Source organism: Camellia sinensis, chromosome 1 (genome assembly GCF_055761805.1).
Source record: "Camellia sinensis isolate YWXY chromosome 1, ASM5576180v1, whole genome shotgun sequence".
NCBI classification, from domain to species: domain Eukaryota; kingdom Viridiplantae; phylum Streptophyta; class Magnoliopsida; order Ericales; family Theaceae; genus Camellia; species Camellia sinensis.
The window spans coordinates 32,362,355-32,387,130 of record NC_138961.1 but is presented as its reverse complement, the minus strand read 5'-3'; the positions used below and the strand labels follow the sequence as shown (position 1 = coordinate 32,387,130).

Genomic DNA, 24,776 nt, shown 5'->3' with positions numbered 1-24,776 from the left:
AAGTCATCAAGGGGGAAGGTCGCTAGCTTACAGGGCCATTTCACAAGGATATTGGTGGCCATATATGCAAGCAGACTCAGAGAAATATGTGAAGAAGTATGAGAAATGCCAAAAATTCGCGCACCAAATAGATTAACCAGCTAGAGAACTCCTACCATTGACCAGCCCATGGCCTTTCGCAATGTGGGGCTTGGACATAGTAGGACCACTTCCAACAGCACCTGGCAGCAGGAAGTTCTTTCTCGCAGCAACAGACTACTTCACAAAGTGGGTGGAAGTAGAAGCATTGGCATCAATCAAAGAAAAAGACGTGAAGAAGTTTGTTTGGCAGAATATCATCACTCGATTTGGCATACCAAAAGCACTGATCTCAGACAATGGTACTCAGTTCGACGGCAGAATCTTCAGAAGCTTTTGTGAAGAGTATAAGATAGAGTTCTACAATTCTACACCGGCATATCCTCAAGCAAATGGGCAAGCAGAAGCATCAAATAAAGTCGTCTTGGATGGACTAAAGAAAAGGCTAGAAAAGGCAAAAGGCAAGTGGGCGGATGAACTTCCTCATGTTTTATGGGCTTACCGCACCACTCCTCGGCGATCAACAGGAGAAACACCATTCTCCTTAGCCTACGGAATGGAAGCAGTAATCCCACTAGAAGTTGGCCTCCCCACAATTCGAAGCGAGAATTTTGATCTTGACTTGAATGGAGAAGCCATAACATTGGAACTTGACCTTGCAGAGGAAAGAAGGGAAAGAGCACTGGTTCACATTGCCGCATACCAACGAGAGTTAATCAGAAAATACAACAAAAAGGTGCATCCAAGACAATTCAAGATAGGCGATTGGGTACTGCGCAAAGTAATGGGAAACACCTCAAACCCAGGAGATGGCAAGTTAGACCCAAACTGGGAAGGTCCTTATAAGGTGGTTGGGTTAGCAGGCAAAGGGGTATACCACCTAGAAGACAAGGATGGCAAAGCAATCCCTAGGCCATGGAACACGGCCAATCTCAAGTTATTTTACTTTTAGCTTTTCTTTTTTCAAACATGTGTAATTTTTTCTTCCTTCAATAAAACGAGAAATTCTTTTCAGCACAAGTTGTTCTTTGTAAAAGTTAGCCTTAAGGTTAGGCACATTGCAAGCATTTTATTCTAAGATTAGCTGGAAAAACTAACTTAGAGGTTGGCTGGATTAAACCAACACCTTCCTAAGCCCAGGATAAGGATCCAGGCTGCAGGACGTTTGGTCGGAATAACCAAACATTATTTTAAGTTAGCTGGAAAAACTAACTTAGAGGTTGGCTGGAATAAACCAACACTTGTTACTCTTCAGCCGAAGTAAGGGTATGGCTGAAGAGTGGTTGGCTGGATTAACCCAACTCTTGTTACTCTTCAGCCGAAGTAAGTGCAAGGCTGAAGAGTGGTTGGCTGGAATAAACTAACACTGGTTACTCTTCAGTCGAAGTAAGGGAAAGGCTGAAGAGTGGTTGGCTGGAATAAACCAACACTTATTACTCTTCAGCCGAAGTAAGTGCAAGGCTGAAGAGTGGTTGGCTGGAATAAACCAACACTGGTTACTCTTCAGCCGAAGTAAGAGAAAGGCTGAAGAGTGGTTGGCTGGAATAAACCAACACTTATTACTCTTCAGCCGAAGTAAGTGCAAGGCTGAAGAGTGGTTGGCTGGAATAAACCAACTCTTGTTACTCTTTAGCCGAAGTAAGTGCAAGGCTGAAGAGTGGTTGGCTGGAATAAACCAACACTGGTTACTCTTCAGCTGAAGTAAGGGAAAGGCTGAAGAGTGGTTGGCTGGAATAAACCAACACTTATTACTCTTCAGCCGAAGTAAGTGCAAGGCTGAAGAGTGGTTGGCTGGAATAAACCAACTCTTGTTACTCTTCAGCCGAAATAAGTGCAAGGCTGAAGAGTGGTTGGCTGGAATAAACCAACACTGGTTACTCTTCAGCCGAAGTAAGTGCAAGGCTGAAGAGTGGTTGGCTGGAATAAACCAACACTGGTTACTCTTCAGCCGAAGTAAGGAAAAGGCTGAAGAGTGGTTGGCTGGAATAAACCAACACTTATTACTCTTCAGCCGAAGTAAGTGCAAGGCTGAAGAGTGGTTGGCTGGAATAAACCAACTCTTGTTACTCTTCAGCTGAAGTGCAAGGCTGAAGAGTGGTTGGCTGGAATAAACCAACCTGTTACTCTTCAGCCGAAGTAAGTGCAAGGCTAAAGAGTGGTTGGCTGGAATAAACCAACTCTCATTACTCTTCAGCCGAAGTAAGTGCAAGGCTGAAGAGTGGTTGGTTGGAATAAACCAACTCTTGTTACTCTTCAGCCAAAGTAAGGGTATGGCTGAAATTGGATTGGCTGGATTAAACACTTTGTACTCCTCAGCCGAAGTAAATATATCGGCTAAGGAGTGGTTGGCATGTAAGCATAGTACAAGCATACATATCAGAACCGGAACAAGAGTTCAACAAAATTTTCATTAATTGAAAAGCAAGTACAAGAGGAACATAGCCCGGTTACAAAGAAAAGGTAACAAAAAAGGAGAAAAAATTAGGAAAAAAGCTCTTCAATTTCGGCGTCAAAAGCCGCATCACCATCAACTTGGAGATCGGTTTCAAGCGGAAGTTCGCTCTCGGTGGCCAGGATGGTTTCGGCTGGAGCCACGGTATCACTTGGCTGATCAATAGGTGGGTCCTTTACCATGGGCTCCAACCGAAGTGATGGGTCTGCACTAACAACCGGAATGTCTTCAGGAGCAGAGAAGTCATCAGAATCTGAGTCTTCCAGAAACTCTTGTTGCAAGGCATCCGCATACTCCGCAAGGGACTTCGGTATAAAGTAAGCTGGAGGGTCGAAGACCTCGGTCTGTTGATCATGACCGAGCTTCTCAACAGCCGCCCTCCAGCCGCACTTGAAGAACAGCTCCTTGGTAGCGTCGCACTGTTTGACATAGGCATCTTCTGCCTTCTTGTAACCCTGCTTGTACCCCTCCTTTTCGGCTTCCTCCGCGCTCCTTTTTAGTTGAGTTATTTCGGTGTCTTTTCTCTTCTCAAGCTTCACCAACTCCCGCAGATACTTGTCTTTCATAGCGATGGCGGCTTTCTGCTTCTCCGCTTCAGCCGAATTAACCAGATCGGCAAGTCGGCTGTTCTCTGCTTGCATCTCGGCCAGTTTCTTTTCAGCTTCTTCTAGCTCGGCCACCTTTGCCTCGGCTTCCGCCATTGCCTGCCTTGTGGTTTTTCTAAGCTCTTGGACCTTCTTGTACGTAATGTTATTTTTTTGTAAGGCCTGATAGAACGAAGACTTTCCTTAAGCCGAAGTAAAAGTTTGAAAATTTAGACAGAAGAAACGGACAGAGCTACTTACCAAAATCATGGACTTCGATGTCGACCGGATTGACTTCATTTCGGTGTTTAATTGCTTTAGGTGGTGCTCCATGTCCTTGGGGAGGCACACACTTTTGGCCAGGTTAAAGGCCAATTGATGATCTTTTTCAGCCACAACCGAATCAGAATCTTTGATATCTCGGTCGTTGAAGGTTAGTTTCGGAGCCCAATTGGAAGATTCAGCTCGGTCGGTTTGCTCCGGTTGGAGGATAGGTTGAGGACTTTGGGGGATGGATTCAACCTCATCGACAAGTTGCTATTCGGTCGATGTAGATCGGGCGCGTTTGGAAGGGCGAGATGAAGAAGGCCGTTGAGAAGGGAGGGCCACAACGGCGGGCTGCATTTCAATAGTTGGTGGTACTTCGGCCCTGGTTGTGGCGGTTAGAAGGGCCCTAACTCTGCTTTTCTTTGTCATCTCTTCTTCAGCGATTAATGGGACAAGTCGTATTTCGGGCAAGGTTGGGTCCGGTTCAGGTGCTTTTTCAAGAAGGAAATCGGTCACTCGGGCTTTTCGACGACCGCTATATCTGTAAGTCGGCTCAAAGTTTAGAATTTTAGTCCAACTTCTTTCCTTAATCTGTAGTGCGGCTCGAAGTATGTTCAGATTTGGGTAGCTATAATGGGATGCAAGATGAGCTGAGTCTGCAAAAAAATATACAACTGTTAGATCGGTCATGACGCCTGAAACCGAAGTAAAAGAAAAACATGCATAAAACCGAAGTAACTTTACCAGGTTCTCCTTTCTTCCAGTTAATACTTCGGCCTGGGATTTGGGCTTGGTGATCCTCAAAATTGCCCGATACCCAGAAGAAGTCATCGTCATTAACATCCTTATCCGGTGTATCTTTTATTATCTTTTCTCTACGTCGGCGTATCCTAAGGTAATAAACCCAGCCATCATCTTTGGAACCTATGGAGTACTGGTGGAAGATTTCGGCTAAACCGAGGTTCAGGCCTGTTTGGCGGTTTAGCTCGGCAATACCCATTATTATCCGGTATGTATTGGTGGATAGCTGGGTTGGGCATAGTCTGGTTTGCCTAAGAAATTCACAAATTAAAGGCTGGACCGGGAACCTTAGTCCGGTTTCTATAATGGATAAAACAGTAAAGGGGACAAAGCCTTGGTTATTCCACGGAATGGTTTCCTTCTTGGCTAGGGTAAGCTGTACATCGTTTGGAATGCCATAATCCCTTCGGAATTCGGCCATACCACCAGGGGTTTCTACCAAGTACCTATACTTACCCATTTGTATAATTTACAAATAAGTTATATCGGTGCAAAAATTGTGCCCAGTAGCTCGGTTGAGCGCACGCAGGAGTGCCTGGGTAACCTAAGTCTGCAAAGTAGAAAACAGAGGGGTTAAGCACAGATCATTGGACTGTGCTACAAATTAAAAGCAAGGTAAATGAGCCCTATTTCGGCTGTGTGGGCTGGTTCTGTTTCGGTTCTGCACAATACTCGATAGTTTGGTTTGAACCTATTGTGCGCAAGATCGGTTTTCCTTTAAGGATTTGTTATCTCGGTTTGAACAGTGGGTTTTTTGCTTCGGTTAAGCCACTAGGGGCAGCTTTCTGTGTTCGGTTTAGAAACTAAGAAAGCTGGCTTAGCCCCAAAGGCTTAGCTCGGTTGAAAATCGTGGTTCCTAGCCTGGTTTGTTCAAACTTTGTTCGGTAATTTTATTTCGGCTACAGTGAATCAGGAGTGGGTGATTTGTTAAGACTTCTACAAGTTCTAGTTCGGTTATTGTCTAAAGTGATCTACCAATATTGGACAAACAGTTTCCTAGTTCGGTTGCTATGTGATTTTAGATCTAAGACTAATTTTCTACATAATAGTTCATACACACATGAAGTTCTACTGGTTTTTTCATAAAAATACAGAAGCAAAGCAGAAATGGAAGAGCATGTTCTGCAAAAGTACAGTAAACCAAATACATAAAGCAAATATGAAAGCAAAAAACATGAAAGGAAACAGAATGAGTTTGCTTACCAAGATTGAAGGAAAAGAGGACTGGAGACGAAAACAGCAACGGCAAATAAAAACAAGCTTGGTAGTTGGAAAAGCAGAGGCACGAAGAGAGAAGATGAATAGAATGAGTGAATGATCCAAAACAGGAGGAGTTATTTTGTGAAAAATGAGAGAGGGGAAAGAAGCGGGAACTGTTCAAAAATTGCGAAACACGAAGACGGCGTTGACAGCTGCCTTCTACGAATAGGAGCGTGCCACGTGTATACGGAAAGGGAAGCGTTACAGTCGTGATTGAAGAGACGTTTTGACCGGACAAAGTGAAGCCCGAAGTAAAATTAGCTCGGCTGGAGAGGCTAAAGGGTTTTTAGCTCGGCTGGAAAGGCTTAATAACTTCAGCTCGGTTGGACTGGTAATCCCAATCATGCTGTGCAGATGGAATTAAGGGGCAATTGAGAGGGTAATTTTTGGTAAAAATTGGGCCGAGTTATGAGATGGGCTTTGTGGCCCAAAGTGCCAAAGACTTGGTGGAAAGGCCGCAATGTTACTCCGGCCCAGGAAGGGCCGCAATGTTACTCCGGCCCAGGAGAGGCAAGGTTACTCCGGCCTAAGAGAGACAAAGTTACTTCGGCACAGTGACTGTAAAAGATACTTCGGTCCGAAGTATCTTTGGAGTTATACCGGTATTGGGGCTAGACCGGCCGAAAGTCGTTGGTTCGGTCTAAGACCGTACCATGGGTTCTACATGGAAAACTGAGATAAGAAAGGGAAAAAACAAGAACCGAACTAAGGATGAGTTCGGTTTACTCAGTGGCTCTGCATAGCCAAGCTTATTTCGGTCATATAGTAGTTCGGCCAAAGTAAAAACCATCCCACTTGGTTTAAGCAGTGGGGGAGGGTGTAAAAGGATAAGCATTATCCTTAGGAGTATGAATCCTAGGAGGACTCTGCATGGAGGAATAAAAGTCCTACTAGGATTGTGCCACTGGAAACTTATAAAAGCTCACAAACATCACCTTGGAGGAGGTAACAGAACACAATTTTTCTAAGAACATAGAGCTTTGTCTATTTGTCAAGTTTTCTGACTTAGGCATCGGAGAGGTTTCCGGCACACACCCGCCGGCTAGCTCACGTTTGTGTTTTCAGGTGACAAAGCGACGTCGTACGGAGGAGCGTGGACTTGGTCAACAGGATTATACGAGGAGAATTATTTCTTCCCCGTACAATACTGATGTCCTATCTAAAAAAAATGTCATAATAATAATGGGTATTTTAGTTGTATATCACTATTCTTCTTAGAGACACTAGAGAGTGTTTCACAAACATTATAAGAGCAACATCAGTAAATTAAAATTACCCAGAAAATAGGTCGAGAATTTTGCCTAGAATGTTAGTATATGGTTGAGATTAAATTGGTATATTGTGAGATTCATATACAAAATGATCTAAACCGTATATAAATATTTTTTAAACAAAATTCTAGATTAAAAAATTATATATAGTGGAGTGGTGTTACATGCACCAATTAGTTTACTAACTAATTGAGAGGGTAATTTGTAAACAAATTGGGCCGAGTTAGGAAAAGTCTTATTTGGAAGTTGGGCCGCGCAATGGGTCGAGATAAGGGCTGGTGTAGCTCGGTCTTAGGCCAAGAAGACATCTCATATTTTGAATTTGGGCCGAACTATGGGCCGAGGTATGGGCTTCGAGTAGCTCGGTCTCATGTTGTATGAACTCCAAGTTAGGCAGAGGTACTTTGGACCGAGTTACCTAAACAAGTGGGCCTGGTGGTTAGCCAAGGTGTTGGTGAGAAATGAGGCCGGGCTTGGTATAGCTCAGCCGAATGCCATATACTTCATTACTTAATTGAGTATATGATCGAGGTAATCTAGCTCGGCTAGGTTGCAGCAGCTTAAACGAAGGAGGTAACCATCTTACTTGGTTGGTGGAAAGTAGAGTGTTATTATGATAAACATTCTTCATTGAGTAAGAGTGTGACTCCTAGGAGGACTCTACTAAGGAGAGTAGAGTCCTACTAGGATTGTTCAAAACTATCTCACTTGGTTGGTAGTGAGTAGGGTGTGTGATTCCTAGGAGAACTCTTATAAGGAGAGTTGGAATCCTACTAGGATTGTGCTAGGCAGAGTCTATAAAAGCTCATAGCAGGACCTATGTACAGGTATCCCAATTCTTACTTTAGAATACACAGAGCTTATTGTCTATTGTCTAGTTGTTGACTTAGGCATCGGAGGGGTTTCCGGCACACACCCGCCGGCTAGCTCGCGTTTGTGTTTTCAGGAAGTAAAGCGACGACGTTTGGAGGAGCGCAAACTTGATCAACAGGATCATACGAGAAGAATTATTTTGTACTCGTACACTAATATACCAACACTAGTTATGATATTATATTATTGACCCCACTCATTGTACAAATTACAAATATAAAAAATATTTTAAATTATGTCACATCATTAATTGGTACACTAACTAGTATACTAATTGGTACATATAGCATTAATCTATATATTGGTACTGGAGAAATATTGGTTGATTCCCAATTGATTAATTGGTTGAATGCAAACAAATTTTAATTTTTTTTTTTTTTTTAAAAAAAAGAAGCAGAAATCCAAAGTTCTGTTATTCAGCTGGGAAAAAGCATGGTCTGATATACTTGCATTAGTTTTTTTTCTTTTTTTTTTTTTTGAACTTTGTATACTTGCATTAGTTGGTTTTGGTTGTTCACCACTCTAGGAAATGTTTGGTACTGCTTCTTTTTCATCTACTCTTTATTGCCAAGAAAAAGCCTAATCATGAATCCATGTTAAAACTTTGAAAATGCTCCAATTGACGGGATTTAACTTAGACCACTTAATAACGAATAATTATTAGATAGCGATGGAATATAATGACGTGCTGCTCTACAAATGTTGTAATTGGTAAAGAATATAAAATTTATAATTTTAGCACGAGTAATTGAGAAATATAAAAAAATATTATTATATGATAATTAGTGAAGGATATAAACATGTGATGCTCCCTGAGCATTTAATCATTTTTGCTTTTTTTTTTTTTTGAACGGTTTAATCATTTTTGCTTGAATAACCTCTCTATAGCACTGGTCAAACAGTTGACCAACCTACTAGTGTTGTCTAGGCCTGATGTTGCACCATTACCTAGTTTCTTCAATTATCAAATAAGGATGGGCTACCTTTAAGGTTAGGTTTGAGAAAATATTTTTTTAAATTAAAATATGAGATAAAAAAATAAGGTAAATTATTTTGATTTTTTTGAAATTTAAAAAATTATAGTAAATTTTATAATTTTGACATAATTATAGTGATCTATCTTTTAATAAAGTTAAAGAGATCAAAACTAATGCAAATAGTATAAAAATACAAAGATATACAAGTTATTGTAGGCCAATCTTCACTGTATTTAAAAAGATTAAATTCTGTTGTGTACTTAACAACAACCAGAATATAAAAGAAATAAAAGAAATGAGAGAATTTTGTTTGATTACAAAAATCTAATTCGAAATAAAAATAAATAAATAAAAACAGATTTTGTTTTGTTACAAAAACAAAATTAAAATCTGATTAAATAAATAAATAAAACAGAATAATAAATCAAACAACTTACTTGATTAATTTCTTTGAATAATTATTTGATCAAGTCCAGTGTTTGACACTGTGTCCTTAAGACAAATTCGTCCTCTCCTCGGTGCTTTCAGAATTTAGACGTCTATCTCCCAGGATAAAATGATCTACTACAAACAATAGCAATACTACAAATTGTTTTGCCTAACGAACACACTGAGTGTTTATACTCTCTCACAGAAGAAAATAATGCAGCAATATGAAAAGAATATTTGCAGAATTATGAAGGACGAAATTATTAGAGTTACAAAATCCAAATGAGAGCTGTCCTATTTATAGATGGATTGGTGGCTACAGATTTTGAATTAAACATGTACAAACCTAGTTGAACAGGTATGAAACCTGTTTGGTTTTGAATTTAAACAGATTTGAATCTGTTGGGTTCACAATTCAAACAGATAACAAAAACGGGAAGGGCCCTGTCTGTTTGGGTGTACAGTAAAACCGGACCAGTTTATTTCCGGTTTAATTTGAATTATGGATTTTATTTTACCAAAATAAAATTAAATTCAAATGTTTTTGGCCCAAAAAGATTAGTATTGGGCTGGACAAGCCCAACCCAACCTTACACCACGCATCTGCGCTGAAGCCCAGCTCGCCCGACCGACCGGACAGCGACGCGCGCGCGTGTGGTGTTTTTTGAGTCTAATGGGTCTAGCCCATTTTGCCCATAACCTCCCTCTCTATAACAGCTGGGTATCCCTTGGGGCACACCCCAAGTACCAAGCCCATGCCTTATAAACCTATTAAAAACTTTCCATCAAATCAATGTGGGATAAGCTTTATTCAAACCTTTAATGATTTTCTACCAAAACTCCATTTTCTATGGAGCACACTTTGGCTTCAATTTTTCATTCACTCGGTAATGGTTTTGAGCAACCAAATATATCACGTGAATCACAACGCGACATAGAACGCGTTACCACTTTGACCCGCGACAAACGACGCTCGGAGCCCACCTAAAAAATAGACCAAACTTAGGAAAAAATTCTGATTTTATCCAGAATTTTATTACCATTTCCAACAGTTATAATGTACATTTTAATGTAAATAAGATGATATTATTTTTCATTTATACGACTAACAATTTCTGATGAAAAATGGGTCAACTATTATGTTGAACTTATGGGATTTATTGCATTTTTTTCAAATCTCATTAGAGTTGAGTGTATTTGACCTAAAATCAGTATCTTTGGAAATGATATTTGATTTTTTTTAACGAAAAAAAATTGTAAAAAGTAGTGTGAATGAATGAGAATAAGTCATTAATTTTTATATAAATAATTTTTTTTTGACTTTTTAATTCAAATAGCCGATCGGAGAGGGTAACAATGAATAACTCCCAAAGAAGTAGTTGTTTTATTTGCCCAATCCCAACCAAATTCTTCTTAGCATTGAAATTTAGTCATCTATTCGTCCAGTAGGGATGAGCATGGTCCGGATTGAATCGGATTGGGACAAAATCAGGACTAATCCATTATTTACAGTTCTTGAAAAATTGGAACCAATCAAATCTGTTTAAATCATGGAACCAATCCGAATCAATCTATTTAAATACGGATTGGATCGGTTTAGGACCACAGATTCATATAATTAAATAACAAATATATATATATATATATAACAGTTTAATTTCATAAAAATATAAACATAACGCTATATTAGTTTCACAATAGCAATATATTTTTCTATAATAGTGACATACTGTTCTAGAATTTAAACAATCATAAGAAAACTGGTTTCACCATAAGTATTTAAACTATTACAAATTAAAACTAAAAACTAACAAATAAAAGTAATAAAATAAGATATTATACAATTTTAGGTTTGAGTTTAGATTTTATATAGAATAAGAGAAGCTACTATGGGGGAGGATGTATAATAAAAATATAGACTATTTGTATACAGTTCGGATCGGTTCCAATTCGAAACCGTGGGGTTCAATCCGAAATCAATCCGTGGACTATGGATTTTTAATTCTTCAATCCGGAACCGAACCGCGAATCCAAAAAACCAATCCAAACCTATCAGATTGGACTGGACTGAATCAGATTATGTATTTCACGGATTCCTTACTCAGCCCTATCATCCAGGCGAAGCATTAAGGGAGATAGATGAAGACGTTCCGCACGAGTCTCTCACTGGAGAGAGTTTCTTTGCGGTACTCCACTCTATCTAGCTGAAGGAAATACCTTTCGCCTTCGTTTCGCGTGTCAAACTTTTTTGATTTTTTTGATTATTTTAGTTAACTTTTTAACTCAACAAGATAAAATATCACATCTAATCTATAATCAATTCATTTTTTTTTTACAAAAGTAAAAAAAGACAAAAAGTCTGAGCGCAGTTGCCAAATGGAGACTTAATTTACAAAATTAAAAAAAAAATTATTGTTTCAGATTTTGAAAATTTTTTATTAATGAAAAATCAAGTTTTAATAAAACCTTATAAAATTTATTAATTTATATAATATTTTCTTTTTAACTTGAACTAAAGAAATTTGCAGAAGATAGTCTTAAGTGTGATAAATGAAGTACTAGCAATTGGCCGGTGCAATACACAGGTTAAATTGTTTTTAACCAATATTTTATAAAATTAACTTAAATAATTTATATATGTTTACGTATAAATTATTTTTAGAATTTTTTTGCAATTTATGCATTACAAAAGAATAATATTAATTTTATCATAATATAAAATATAACATTAATAAATATATATATATAATAATAATAATTTTAGTTGAATTTTTATGTATATGTGTACATATGTATAAAATTGTTTAAAAAATATATTATGAAATATGCAGTGTAATTTTCACTCGGTTGAACTATAAAAGTGTATTTTAAATATATATATATATATATATATATGATAATAAAACAAATTTTAATTTTAATATTAAAAATAGTAATAAAATTACAGAACAAAAAGCATTTAAAATTAAAGAATGATTTTAATTATTTATTTTGATAATTTTAGCCATTTCTTTTATAAAAATGTTTCTTAAATATATATAATTTAATTTTAATTATTTATATGTATTTTAATAATCTTAGCCCTATCGTGCTATATAACTGAAATAAAAATATATAATGATTTTATATGATATTGAATTATAACATAATAAAATAAAAACTCATTTTGATATTAATAATAATAGTTAAATTGAAAGAAAATTAATAACGTAAAATTAAAAGTGATTATAATATTTTAATTTTTTTTTATTCATTTGGAAGTAAAAATATGTAGAAATGGAAATTATATCAAATTTATTTTAAAAAATTAAATATAAGTACGTTGTGGTTAGATTAAGAAAAAATAAATAGATTAATTAATTATGTTGACCATTGATTTTCTTTAATATACGGTTTATATTGTTTCTACATATTGTATATGATTATACATAAAGTTATATAAATTTAAATTAAATATAAATCTTCAATTTCATGTTAAATAGGAAACTCAATATAAATTAATAATAAAATATGAATAAGATAGACAAAAAAATAACAAATATATTTAATTTTAATATAAAATTTGACTGAAAAATATAAGAAAATTAATTTGTCAAGTATTTACATATAATTCTATTAACTTTTATTTATAGATAGTTTAGATTAATTAAAAATCTTTTAAATATTATATTTTAGAAATAATTAATATAAGAATATGTTAGATGGCACTTTTTAAAAGAGGAAGAAAAGAGAGATATGCACCACATAGCAGAGGGCGAAATTTTAAAGGTAAATACTACTTATATATATATATATATTTGATTTTCTAATTGGGTTTAATAGATTTTCTATTCCTAAATTATTGTCAAATTATCTATTTAATCCTTAAACTGTCGATTGAGTCTACTTAGTTCCTAAAGTATATAAATTAAAATATATTTAGTCCATAAACTATTGATCGAATCTATTAAAGTCCCTAAACTATTTAATTCAAACGTATTTAATATTGAAAGGATTACGAAAATAAAATATATGCCCATAGATATTATAAATTAGTAAAATACTCTATCTAATTAAGATTTTATTACAGAAAAATCGTAATTTTTTATTTTATCTTTAAAAACTATTTTATTTCATTGTGTGTTTAAATTAATATTAGAGTCTGATCTTACTGATAAAATTATATGAGTATTAAATATATTGAAGAAGTAGAATTAGATATTTTAAATAATAATATTCACAACAAATAATAATAAAACAAAATAATATAATAATTAAGTTTTAAAAAAAATTAGCGAAAAACTTAAAAATAATTAAAATTATAAATAAAATCTGACATATAACATTAGACAAAAACAAGCAGGTAGTCATTGTAGAAAATAAGTAAGAAAATATATAGATAATTTGTGACACTCTAAATATTTAATTAATTTTAACACCTCGTTAATATCAACTACTTATGGTTACAAAATATATATATATATATATATATATATTTAATTTTATAATTATGCGTTAAAATATAATCTGTAATGCATCGAAATAATTACAATAATCCAACTCCAAACAACTAATACAAGGTGACATAATTGAAATGATAAGGTGCCATTTGGTAACACTTACGTTTTCAGTTTTCTGTTTATATTTACAAAAATTTAAAAAATTCAAATAAAAACTTGTTTGGTAAATTTTTGATTTATAAATTAGTGGTCTCAGTTTATAAATTTGGCCAAAAAATGTAAACTCAAAAAAGGTGTTTCCATTTTGAGTTTTCAGTTTTTTTTTTTTTACCACCCAACACTAGCTACCACCCGCCACCATTTTCGACCATCGTCTTCCGCCACCACCACCCACCCCCCACCACCACCTGTCACCACCACTCACCACCCACCACCTACCCGCTACCACTACTCACCACCCACCTGCCACCACCATCCATCACCCGCCACCACCAGCCACCCACCCGCCACCTACCCGTCACCCACCTGCCACCACCACCCACCACCCACTCGCTACCACCCACCACCCGCCACCGTCACCCACCTACCCACCCACCACCACCACCACCACCACCACCACCCACCATTTGCCACCCACCAGCTACCACCACCCGCTACCACTACCACCACCCACTCGCTACCACCCATCACCCGCCACTGTCACCCACCCACCATCACCACCTGCCACCTACCCGCCACTACTACCAGCCATCTGCCACCCGCCTGCCACCACCACCCGTCACCACCACCCACCACCCGCCATCGTCACCCACTCACCCCACCACCACCCGCCATCCGCCACCCAATCGCCACCACTACCCACTCGCCACCACCCACCACCCACCACCCGTCACCGTTACCCACCCACCCACCCACCACTATCCGCTACCCACCACCTACCGTCACCACTTTCCACCACCGTCTTCCATCGCCACTTGCCACCACTTGCCATTTCTTACTTTTTTTTTTATATTTTTAAATTTTTTTAAACATTTTGTCAATTACCAAACGCGTTTGTAGTTTATGGTTTTCTAAAAATAAACAAAAATAAACAAAAACCAGTTTATAAAATTTTTATAAATATAAACTGAAACCGTAAACGTTACCAAACAGACCCTAAACTTTCATTAGTCAGTATTTATATACAGAAGGTGATAAGGAATGAAAGCTAGACAAATGTGCATGTGCTCTAAAGGTTTACATCTTTCCAAACCAATGCTTGGGTACATAAAAAATGAGTCAGAAGCTTAATACAAATAAAGCCATAGGTTTGTACAAAAGTTAAATACAAGATAAACAAAACTGAGCCTTCAACTCTACAATCCTCCTAAGCTAAGTCCTTAGTGGAGGCATATCATTAGCACCTGAAAATGATTTTCCCAAGTAGGGTGAGCCAAAACCCAATAGAAACAATCTAACAGAATATATGAATCTTAACAAAGATATAAGTGTAATATGTATCTACAATGCACCTAATAAAATCATTTACAATTGCTCTACAAAACCATGCTACACCAAGCTCTATATCTCAATCCATATTATCTCAATTCATAAATCGTTTTTCATTTCATTCAGATAACCAAACTGAAGGTACTGCTGTTATACAAACACTTCCATTTGCTATTTTACGGATATTTCATCTGCGAGAATTAGAACCTATGTATACGCGCAGTTTTCGAGATTTTCACCCTAGACACACAGGCCAATTTAATTCAATAGAGTCCATTTATTTTCTTCTCCCAAACATGGAGTACAGCCCATTTCTTCTCTCAAATATCATACATTTACAATGTATTAAAGACATAGTCATATTCAATGACAACGAATTAGAGATTAGTTTCAATTCACCTAATCCTTATGCAATTTCTACAATAATCATAGCTATCTTCCACCAATAGTCCAAAACAGATATTTCTAAACAGATATACAATCTCCAAGACAAATAAAATCATTTACAATTGCTCTACAAAACCATGTTACACCAAGCTCTATATCTCAATCCATATTATCTCGATTTATAAATAGTTTTTCATTTCGTTCAAACAACCAAATTGAGGGTACAACTTAATGGGTCTCTAATTAACACAGCTGTTATACAAACACTTCCATTTGCTATTTTACAGATATTTCGTCTGCGAGAATTGAAACCCATGTATACGCGCGGTTTTCGAGACTTTCACCCTGGACACACAAGCCAACTTAATTCAATAGAGTCCATCTCATTTCTTCTCCCAAACATAGAGTACATCCCATTTTTTCTCCCAAATATCATACATTTACAATGTATTAAAGACATAGTCATATTCAATGACAACGAATTAGAGATTAGTTTCAATTCATCTAATCCTTATGCAATTTTTACAACAATTATAGCTATCCTCCACCAATAGTCCAAAACAAATATTTCTAAACAGATATACAATCTCCAAGACAAATAAATTATCCAAATTTCCATTGGTGAGAGGTAATACATAGCCAATTTCACCATTTATATAAACATCCATCCAATTTCAAATTGCCAATGCCAATTTCATTTATTTATACAAAATAACTATTGGAGACATTTAAGGCAAAACTTCATTTTCTTCCGAAATCCACCTAGATATCAAAATCAACAAATTTATCACAACACAACCTCACATCTACTCTCATAACCATTTTTAATACATACATTTGAAAACCTCTCTTTTGATTTTAAACCAAAATCCTAGGTTTGTTCAAAATCATTTCAAATTCCAATAATCTTTACACATCAACAAATAATTAAGTTAAAACTCAGAGAAGAGCGTAGAAAATCCCTACCTCAAGTTTAGAAGACGAGTAAAGTAAAAAAAAAAAACTTCGAAGACATCGAAACCAAGTTTTGTTTGGACCGATGTGAAGCTCTTGAGACGCTCTAAATCTTTCCCAAAGACACTAGGGTAGAGAAACTAACGGATTTATGTGAAAATGTAGAGAGAGAGGCTCTAGATATAAGGCTTTTGAAATGTTTAGAGAGACAGATTTGAAAAAGTGATGTAAAATGACCTCTTTACAAACTGATATACGCACAATCCGCTCGAGCCCAAGAAGTGACGCTTGAGCGTTAGACACAATAAGTTGTTCCGCTTGAGCACAAGAAATGACGCTCGAGTGTAGAATGCACACTCCCAATAGTTTTGTAGACAACAGACTAACGCTCGAGCGCAAGAAGGGCCGCTGGAGCTAAGACCGCTCGAGCGTAGAATACCCTCTCCCAGTAGTTTTGCAGACCTGCAAAAGTACTGAGAGTTCATAAAGCCTGCTTAAGCGCAAGAAGTGCCACTTTAGTGGAGAAGAAAATTCTGGGCAACAAAAGTTTGAAAACCAAGTAACCAACCTGTTCCAAACACAACCATTACAATCCAATAGCCAAACTTAAGAAAGTATGAGGGAGAAAAGACATGAACAACACTACGAAACCACGAAACCAGAGTCCAAGATACAAAAAGGTCGGGTTAAAACCGAAATCGCTATATAATCTAATTTAAAAATTAAGAGTTATTATGTTTTATCAAAACATAACAATGTAATTATTATATTAGTTCGGCTAAAGTATAACCAGGGAGAAAAATGGCAACGACTAGAGTCCTCCAAATTAAGCCAGCTGTGCCATTCATGATTACAAGCACAGGTAAGAGTGATATGTCATTACTTGGGCTCATGTATATGAGGGGTTTAGTGTAACAAGCAAATGCAACCAAAAAAAAGAAAAAAGAAAAAAAAAGCACATAAATGTGGAAATTGAAATGGATTTTGAACAAGTTATCATCTAACTCTAAGATAGACCAAGTTATAACTCACCTCATAAGGCCTTCAATAAAGATACAAAGTTTCCCCTGAAGAGATGTAATTGCTCCATTAGCCACTCCTTTTACGAGGGGAACAAAGTTGCTGACAAACTAGCAAATTTAGGAGTAGCCCAGGATGATCATGTGGTAGTCTTAGAAAACCTTCCTGAAGAAGTGACATCTCTTGTCATAAATGACATGACTGGAGTAAGTCTTGTAAGGGACTGACTTTATTAAATTGTAAGGATAATTTAACTGCTCTATGCTTTTATTTCAGTTGAATCAAAGAAAAAATAATGATAATAATAAATCAAAGGAAGTAGTAACAAGGAGCGGAGCCTTGGAGAGATCAGAGAAGATAAGAAGTACATAGTAAAAATTGATATTAAGGTGAGTTATGTTATATTTTAAATTATTATAAATTATTTTATGTAAATTATGCTTTATAAATTATATTAACATTTGAAATATATTATTTATGTAATGAACTTTATTTGTTTGAAAAAGGAAACCTATAGATATAACTGTTTATGTAATATGATTTTGATATTTGATGATGCATTTTGTAAGTAACACCATAGATGTCCCATATTTAGAGAACTTAAATAATCATTGGCCTCTGATTAGTCACTTTAGTGACTCTCTATTTGTCATGGATCCCTTGGCCGTCTCTATTATGTTTTATACCTGTGGTTATAATTATATTGTTTATACGATTGCTGAATTATATTTTTGTTATTTAGAATAATTTATTTCTTCAAACTGAATTATTCACTGTTTAGCCTAAATAATTATCCATGGTGACTTTTATACCCTTATATTCTTAGTATAATATTTCTCACTCTACCATGTACTTATAGTTGTTAAACCCTTTCAAGTAATAAAACTTAGGAAGGAGTTTTTACCCCATAAAGTAGGATCAGGGCTTGCAATAAACATAGTGTTTTTTTAATTTGTAATTATTGCCTGGCTCTTATTAAATGAATAAAAGTTTCAATATACGTTTCCAATAAAATAAATATCTATGTGCACCTTTTATTTTACTCCACTGCATTATTAACTTATTTAATTTAGAATTAATCTTTGGTAACTTAGGAATCGACTAGTTACGACATCCAACCCTTGGGTATTGGGGTTGGGTCATGACAAAAGTGGTATTAGAGTAATGGTTTAAAAATAATCATTAAAGTATAGGACACAAGTACAATTAAGTAGGATGAGAACTTGTTGACACATTAGCCATTATGTGTGTAGTCTCTTATGAGTTCCACAGTTTGGACATCTTATGGTATAGGAAATGTCAAAACTAAACTTTGGTGATTCATTCTGGTATGGGCTTGAGCCATCAAATCTCAAGGATATTTTTGTAAGGCACAATGGCTATGTTCCATACTTGCCAGAGGAATAGGGAGGTTCAGAAGACATAATTAGACGTTTACACCCGACCCTTAATTGATTTATAGATAGGCCTGTATACCTACGGGTAGACCCAGCAAAGGTAGAACTGTTGTGGTGGAGGACTAATAATGACATCACGTTAGATAGATACCTTGGACCAACCAGAGTTGTGGGTCTCACCTCAAATGTGGGTCTTACCTCAGATGTGGGCTATCCTCACTTTTTGGTGACACCTTTACCTCTAGAATTTATGGCAAGAAGAGAAAATGCATTCTCTTGTGATAATAAACACACCAGTACCCCTTGCCCATAAAACATCATCAATGTCTAAACTATTGACTTTAGTGATTTCATGACATAAGTGTAGATCATTGAACGCTGGTTTTGGGGGTATGAGTGATCCGCACTGGCACCTCTGCATATGTCATAAAATTACTAAAGTCAATAGTTTGGACATTGATGATGTTCTAGAGAATGCATTTTCTCTTTTTGCCATAAATTTTGGGGGTAAATGTGCCACCAAGAAGTAAGGATAGCCCATCTCCAAGGCAAGGCCCCACAACTCTGATCGGTTTGAGGTATCTATCTAATGTGTTGTTGTTGTCAGTCCTCCACCACAGCAGGTCCATCTCTACTAGGCCTACTCGTAAGTATACAGATCTACCCATAAGTTGGTCAAGGACCGAGTGTAAACGTCTAATTATGTCTTATGAATCTCTCCATTCCTCTGGCAAGTATGAGACATAGCTGTTGTGCCCTCTAAAAATCTCCTTGAGATTTGATGGCTTAGGTCCATACCATAATGAATCAACAAAGTTGAGCTCTGACATTTTCTACACCCAGGGATGGACTGACGTGGGGGCTATTAGGGGTTACGGCCTCCCTGCTAAAATTTTTTTTTTTTACTAATATATATATATCATTTCAACAAAGTATCAATAATATAGTCAAATGGCCCCCCTACTTTGTTTTGTGGGCTCCCATCTATTTATTAGATGGCCCAGGGCCAGGTCTCTTCTTTTCAAAAAAAAAAAAAAAAAAGCTGAAGAGAAACAGAAAAAGACAGAAAAAAGAAAGAAAAAAAAACCTAATTGCTTTGACTTGCTACGCCGTCTTATTATTGAAAGCATAGGGTTTTCTTGGAGTCAAATCAACTTGGGGAACATACAAAAAAAGTCTTGCTTTTGCTATTAATCTTCTCATTATTACAAGTATGTGATTCATATTATCTTTTATTGTTATTTTCAATTTGTAATACTTTTATTATCTTTTTTTTCGATGTCATGTTGATACAATTGCGATTTTTTTAATTTTACATATTAAGAAAAAAAATCATGAATTAGGATGTATGATTTCAATTACTAGGGTTTTTTTTAATCATATTTGGGCAAATTTAATTTTATTCAGATTAAGTGTTATAAATTCAAAATTAAAATGAATTGAGACTTGTATAAAATTTACGTGTTGAATCTGAATTCTGAATTTTTTAAATTAATATGAAATTTGTTTTAATTGCATTTGTTATTCTAGGCACAAAAAATTTCTATGTCTTGTGATATATATATATATATATATTACATTAGCAATTGGTTTTAACTTCTAAATAGAATATTAACCATGTATGTAATGAATTCTATTTTGATTTGTAAATTATTATGGGAAAGTCATGTACAACTGATAGATTTTTTTAAAAGAAAAAATGCAAGTTCCTCAGAAGTTAATGCTGACAATACATCATTGCCAACTTCCAATGTTGATATCCCTGAAAATCCTCCCAGAAAACCTCAAAAAATTGATGTTAAAGAAATTGATTTTGGTTCATTGGAGCGAGATGCTGGATTACTTACACAGATTTGGGATTATTATGTTAATCAACGTGATGAAATTCGACGAGCTTATATTAAGGCTGGTCCATACCAATCTATACTTTCAAAGTATCCAAAATCTGGATCAACAACTTATCTTCGTAGTTTTCAACCATCATGGTTCAAACTATTTCCGTCATAGTTGGAATATTCACCTACAAAAGATGTAGCTTTTTGTTTACCATGCTTTCTTTTTTTATAAACCATGTGGATTTGGATATTATGGGCAGCAAGCATTCACTGTTGATGGATTTCAGAATTGGAAGAAAGTTAGGGATGGATCAAAATGTGCTTTTTTAAATCATATAGGGAAAGATCCTAATTCTTTTCACAATGTTGCCAAGAGATCATGTGAAGACTTAATGAATCAATTTCAATATATACAAAAGGTATTGGACAATTTCACTTCTGAACAAATTGTAGATAATCGACTAAGATTGAAGGTCTCAATTGATACAATCCGATTGCTTGCATTTCAAGGTTGTGCTTTTAGAGGTCGTGATGAAAGGCCGAATTCAATCAATCGTAGAAATTTTCTTCAAATAGTGAAATTGTTGGGGTCATATAATAATAATGTTGCTAAAGTATTGGATAAAGCTCCGAAAAATGCCTTCTACAAATCACCAAAGATTCAAAAAAAAAATTTACATATTTTTTCAACCAAAGTGAAGAATGCAATTCGTGAAGACATCAGTGATGCAAAGTATTGCATAATTGTTGATGAAGCTCGTGATGAGTCAAAGAATGAGCAAATGGCTATAGTTTTGAGATTCGTTGACAAAGATGGTTTTGTGAGAGAGCCTTTTTTTTGGCTTATTCATGTCTCTAACACTGTTGCATCAACCCTAAAAGATGAAATATATTTTGTATTGTCTCATCACAATTTAGATATTCAGAATATCCGAGAACAAGGATATGATGGTGCAAGCAATATGCAAGGTGAGTGGAAAGGATTACAAACATTAGTTTTGAATGATTGTCCATATGCTTATTATATTCATTGTTTTGCATATCGTTTGCAATTGGCTTTAGTGGCAACATCGAAAGATGTTATCCAAACTCATAAACTTTTTCCTAAATTGACTTTTGTTGTCAATATTGTTGGTGCCTCATGCAAGCACAATGATGAATTGAAAGTTGCGCAAGCTGCTTAAATTAAACATATGATTGACATTGATGAGCTTGACACTGGAAAGGGACTTAACCAGATTAGCACTTTACAACAAGCTAGAGATACTTGTTGGAGTTCTCACTTCAAGTCAATTTCAAGCTTAATAAAAATATTCAATCCAACATGTGAAGTTCCTCTCAACATCATTAATGAAGGAGTGACTTCTGCCCAACGAGGAGATGCAGACTTAGCTTATGAAACATTGACTTCATTTGAATTTGTCTTTAGTTTGCATCTCATGAAATAAATGTTGGAGATCACTGATTTACTTTGTCAAGCTTTGCAATGCCGATCTCAAGACATCTTAAATACTATGAATCTAGTTTCATCTACCAAGGCGTTTCTGCAAATGTTTAGAGATGACAAATGGGATGCTTTACTAGCCAATATGAAATCATTTTGTGAGGTACGTAACATAGATGTCCTGAATATAAATGCTCCTTATATTAGGAGAAGAGGTCGAGCTCGTGATCATCAAGATGACTTTACAGTTGAGCATTATTGTCGAGTAGATATTTTTTATGCTGCAATAGATTCTCAACTACATGAATTAAATGTGCAGTTCAGTGAACATGCAGTAGAGTTGCTTAATCTTAGCTCAACTTTAGATCCTCGAGATGTGTCTGAAACTTTTAGAATCAACGATATTTGTTGGTTAGTAGAAAAGTTTTATCTGCAAGACTTCACAGATCAAGAGAAAATACAGTTGAGAATGCAACTTCACCATTACGAGCATAATGTAGTTCAACATGCATATTACAAAAAGTTGTCTACTATTTTTGAATTGTGTCAGTGGTTGGTAAGGACAAACAAATCTAAGATCTATCAATTTGTTTGTAGAGTGATTACACTTGTTCTTACTCTTCTAGTTTCTACTGCAACTACAGAGCGATCATTTTCAGCCATGAAAATTGTCAAAAATAGACTTCGTAACAAAATGGAAGATAAATTTCTTACAGACTCTTTGCTTGTGTACATTGAAAAAGAAATTGCTGAAAATTTACCACAGAGTCAATCATTGAAGACTTTTGAGATATGAAAGAATGTCGAGTTCCACTTTGATAGATGATTGGGTTGATTTGTATAAATAATTTTTTAATACATGACTTTGTTTTTATTCATATATTAAATTTACCAAATATATGATTTTTTTTACGTACTAATTTAATATTAAATTTTAGCTTACTTTTGGAATTCAAAAAATAGTAATTTATATCAATTCATATAAAAAACAAAAAATTATTTATGTCTTGGCCCCCCCGCAAATGAATTCTTGGTTCCATCCCTGCCTACACCATAAAATGTCCAAACTATGGAACTAAATAAGAGACTACACACATAATTGCAAATGTATCAAACAACCTAAGGTTTTTTTCTCATCCTACTTCTTAATTGTACGCGTGTCCAATGGTCGAATGATTTTTTTTTTTTTTTTAAATCATTATTCTAATACCACTTTAATTACGACCCAACCCCGGTACCTAGGGATTAGATGTCGCAACTAGTCGATTCCTAAGTTACCAATAATTAATTTTTAAATGAAACAAATTAATAACGAAGCGGAGTAAAATAAAAGGTACACATATATATTTATTTTATTTAAAACGTACATTGGAGTTTTTATTTATTTAATAAGAGCTAGATAATAATTACAAATAATAATAAAAAAACACTATGTTTATTCCAAGCCTTGGTCCTGCTTTATGGGGTAAAAACTGCTTCCTAAATTTCATTACCTGAAAGTAGGGGTGAGCATGGTCCGGATTGGACCGGATTACGGTAAAACCAGGACCAATCCGTTATTTACAGTTCCTGAAAAATTGGAACCAATCCAATCCGTTTAAATCATGGAACCAATCCGAACCAATCCATTTAAATACGGATTGGATCGGTTTAGGACCACGGATTCACATAATTAAATAACAAGAATATATATATATATATAACACTTGAATTTTATAAAAATATAAATATAGCACTATATTAGTTCCATAATAGCAACATGTTTTTCTATAATAATGACATACTGTTCTAGAATTTAAACAACCATAAGAAAACTGGTTTCACCATAAGTATTTAGACCATTGCAAATAAAAACTTAAAACTAACAAACAAAAGTAATAAAAGAAGATATTATACGGTTTTAGGTTTGAGTTTAGATTTTACATAGAATAAGAGAAGATACTATGGGGGAGGATGTATAATAACAATATAGACTATTTGTATACGGTCCGGATCGGTTCTAATCCGGAACCGTGAGATTCAATCCGGAACCAATCCGTGAACTACGGATTTTTAATTCTTCAATCCGGAACCGAACCGCTGATTCAAAAAATCAATCTAAACCTATCGGATTGGACTGGACTAGATCGGATTACGGATTTCACGGATTCCTTGCTCAGCCCTACCTGAAAGGGTTTAACAGCTATAAGTACATAGCAGAGTGAGAAATATTATATTAAAAGCATAAGGGTATGAAATTCACCATGGATAATTATTTAGACTGAACAATAAATAATTCAGTTTGAACGAATAAATTATTCTAAATAACATAAATATAATTCAGTAATCATATAAACAAAATAATCATAACCATAATACTGAACATAATAGAGGGTCAATAAATACATGACAAACAAAGAGTTAATAAAGTGACAAATTAGAGGTGAATGATTATTTAAGTCTTCCAAAGTATAGAACCTCTGTGGTGATAATTACAAAATATATCATCAAATATCAAAATCATATTATATAAACAGTTTTATTTATGAGTTTCTTTTTTTTTAAAACAAATAAGGTTTATTACACAAATAATATATTTAAAATGATAATATAACTTATAAAATAATTTATAATAATTCAAAATATAATAAAACTCATTTTAATATCGAACCCTACTATTTAGTGCCTATCTTCTCCGAGGCTCCTCTCCTTGTCAGTACTTCCTTCGGCTTAATATTTTTGCTGCATTTGCTTGCTACGCCAACCCCTTATATACATGAGCCCAAGTAATATGAGCCCAAGTAATGTGCTTGCAAAAGATGACCCATGACCTCTACTGAT

The 24,776-nt window shown here is 35.2% G+C and overlaps 2 protein-coding genes across 2 annotated transcripts; both read left to right on the top strand.

Annotated features, from left to right (window-relative positions):
* The first annotated feature begins 17,061 nt into the window (after positions 1 to 17,061).
* On the top strand, positions 17,062 to 21,696 carry LOC145789932 (uncharacterized). The gene is made up of 4 exons (XM_082867597.1): positions 17,062 to 17,122; positions 17,272 to 17,486; positions 20,773 to 21,481; positions 21,575 to 21,696. The coding sequence occupies exons 1-4, from the start codon at positions 17,062 to 17,064 to the stop codon at positions 21,694 to 21,696; spliced, it is 1,107 nt and encodes a 368-aa protein (XP_082723723.1).
* Positions 21,697 to 21,960: 264 nt separating this feature from the next.
* Positions 21,961 to 22,752, top strand: LOC114268406 (uncharacterized). The gene has a single exon (XM_028209585.2). It carries the CDS (start codon positions 21,961 to 21,963, stop codon positions 22,750 to 22,752), a length of 792 nt encoding a protein of 263 aa, XP_028065386.1.
* The last annotated feature ends 2,024 nt before the right edge of the window (positions 22,753 to 24,776 follow it).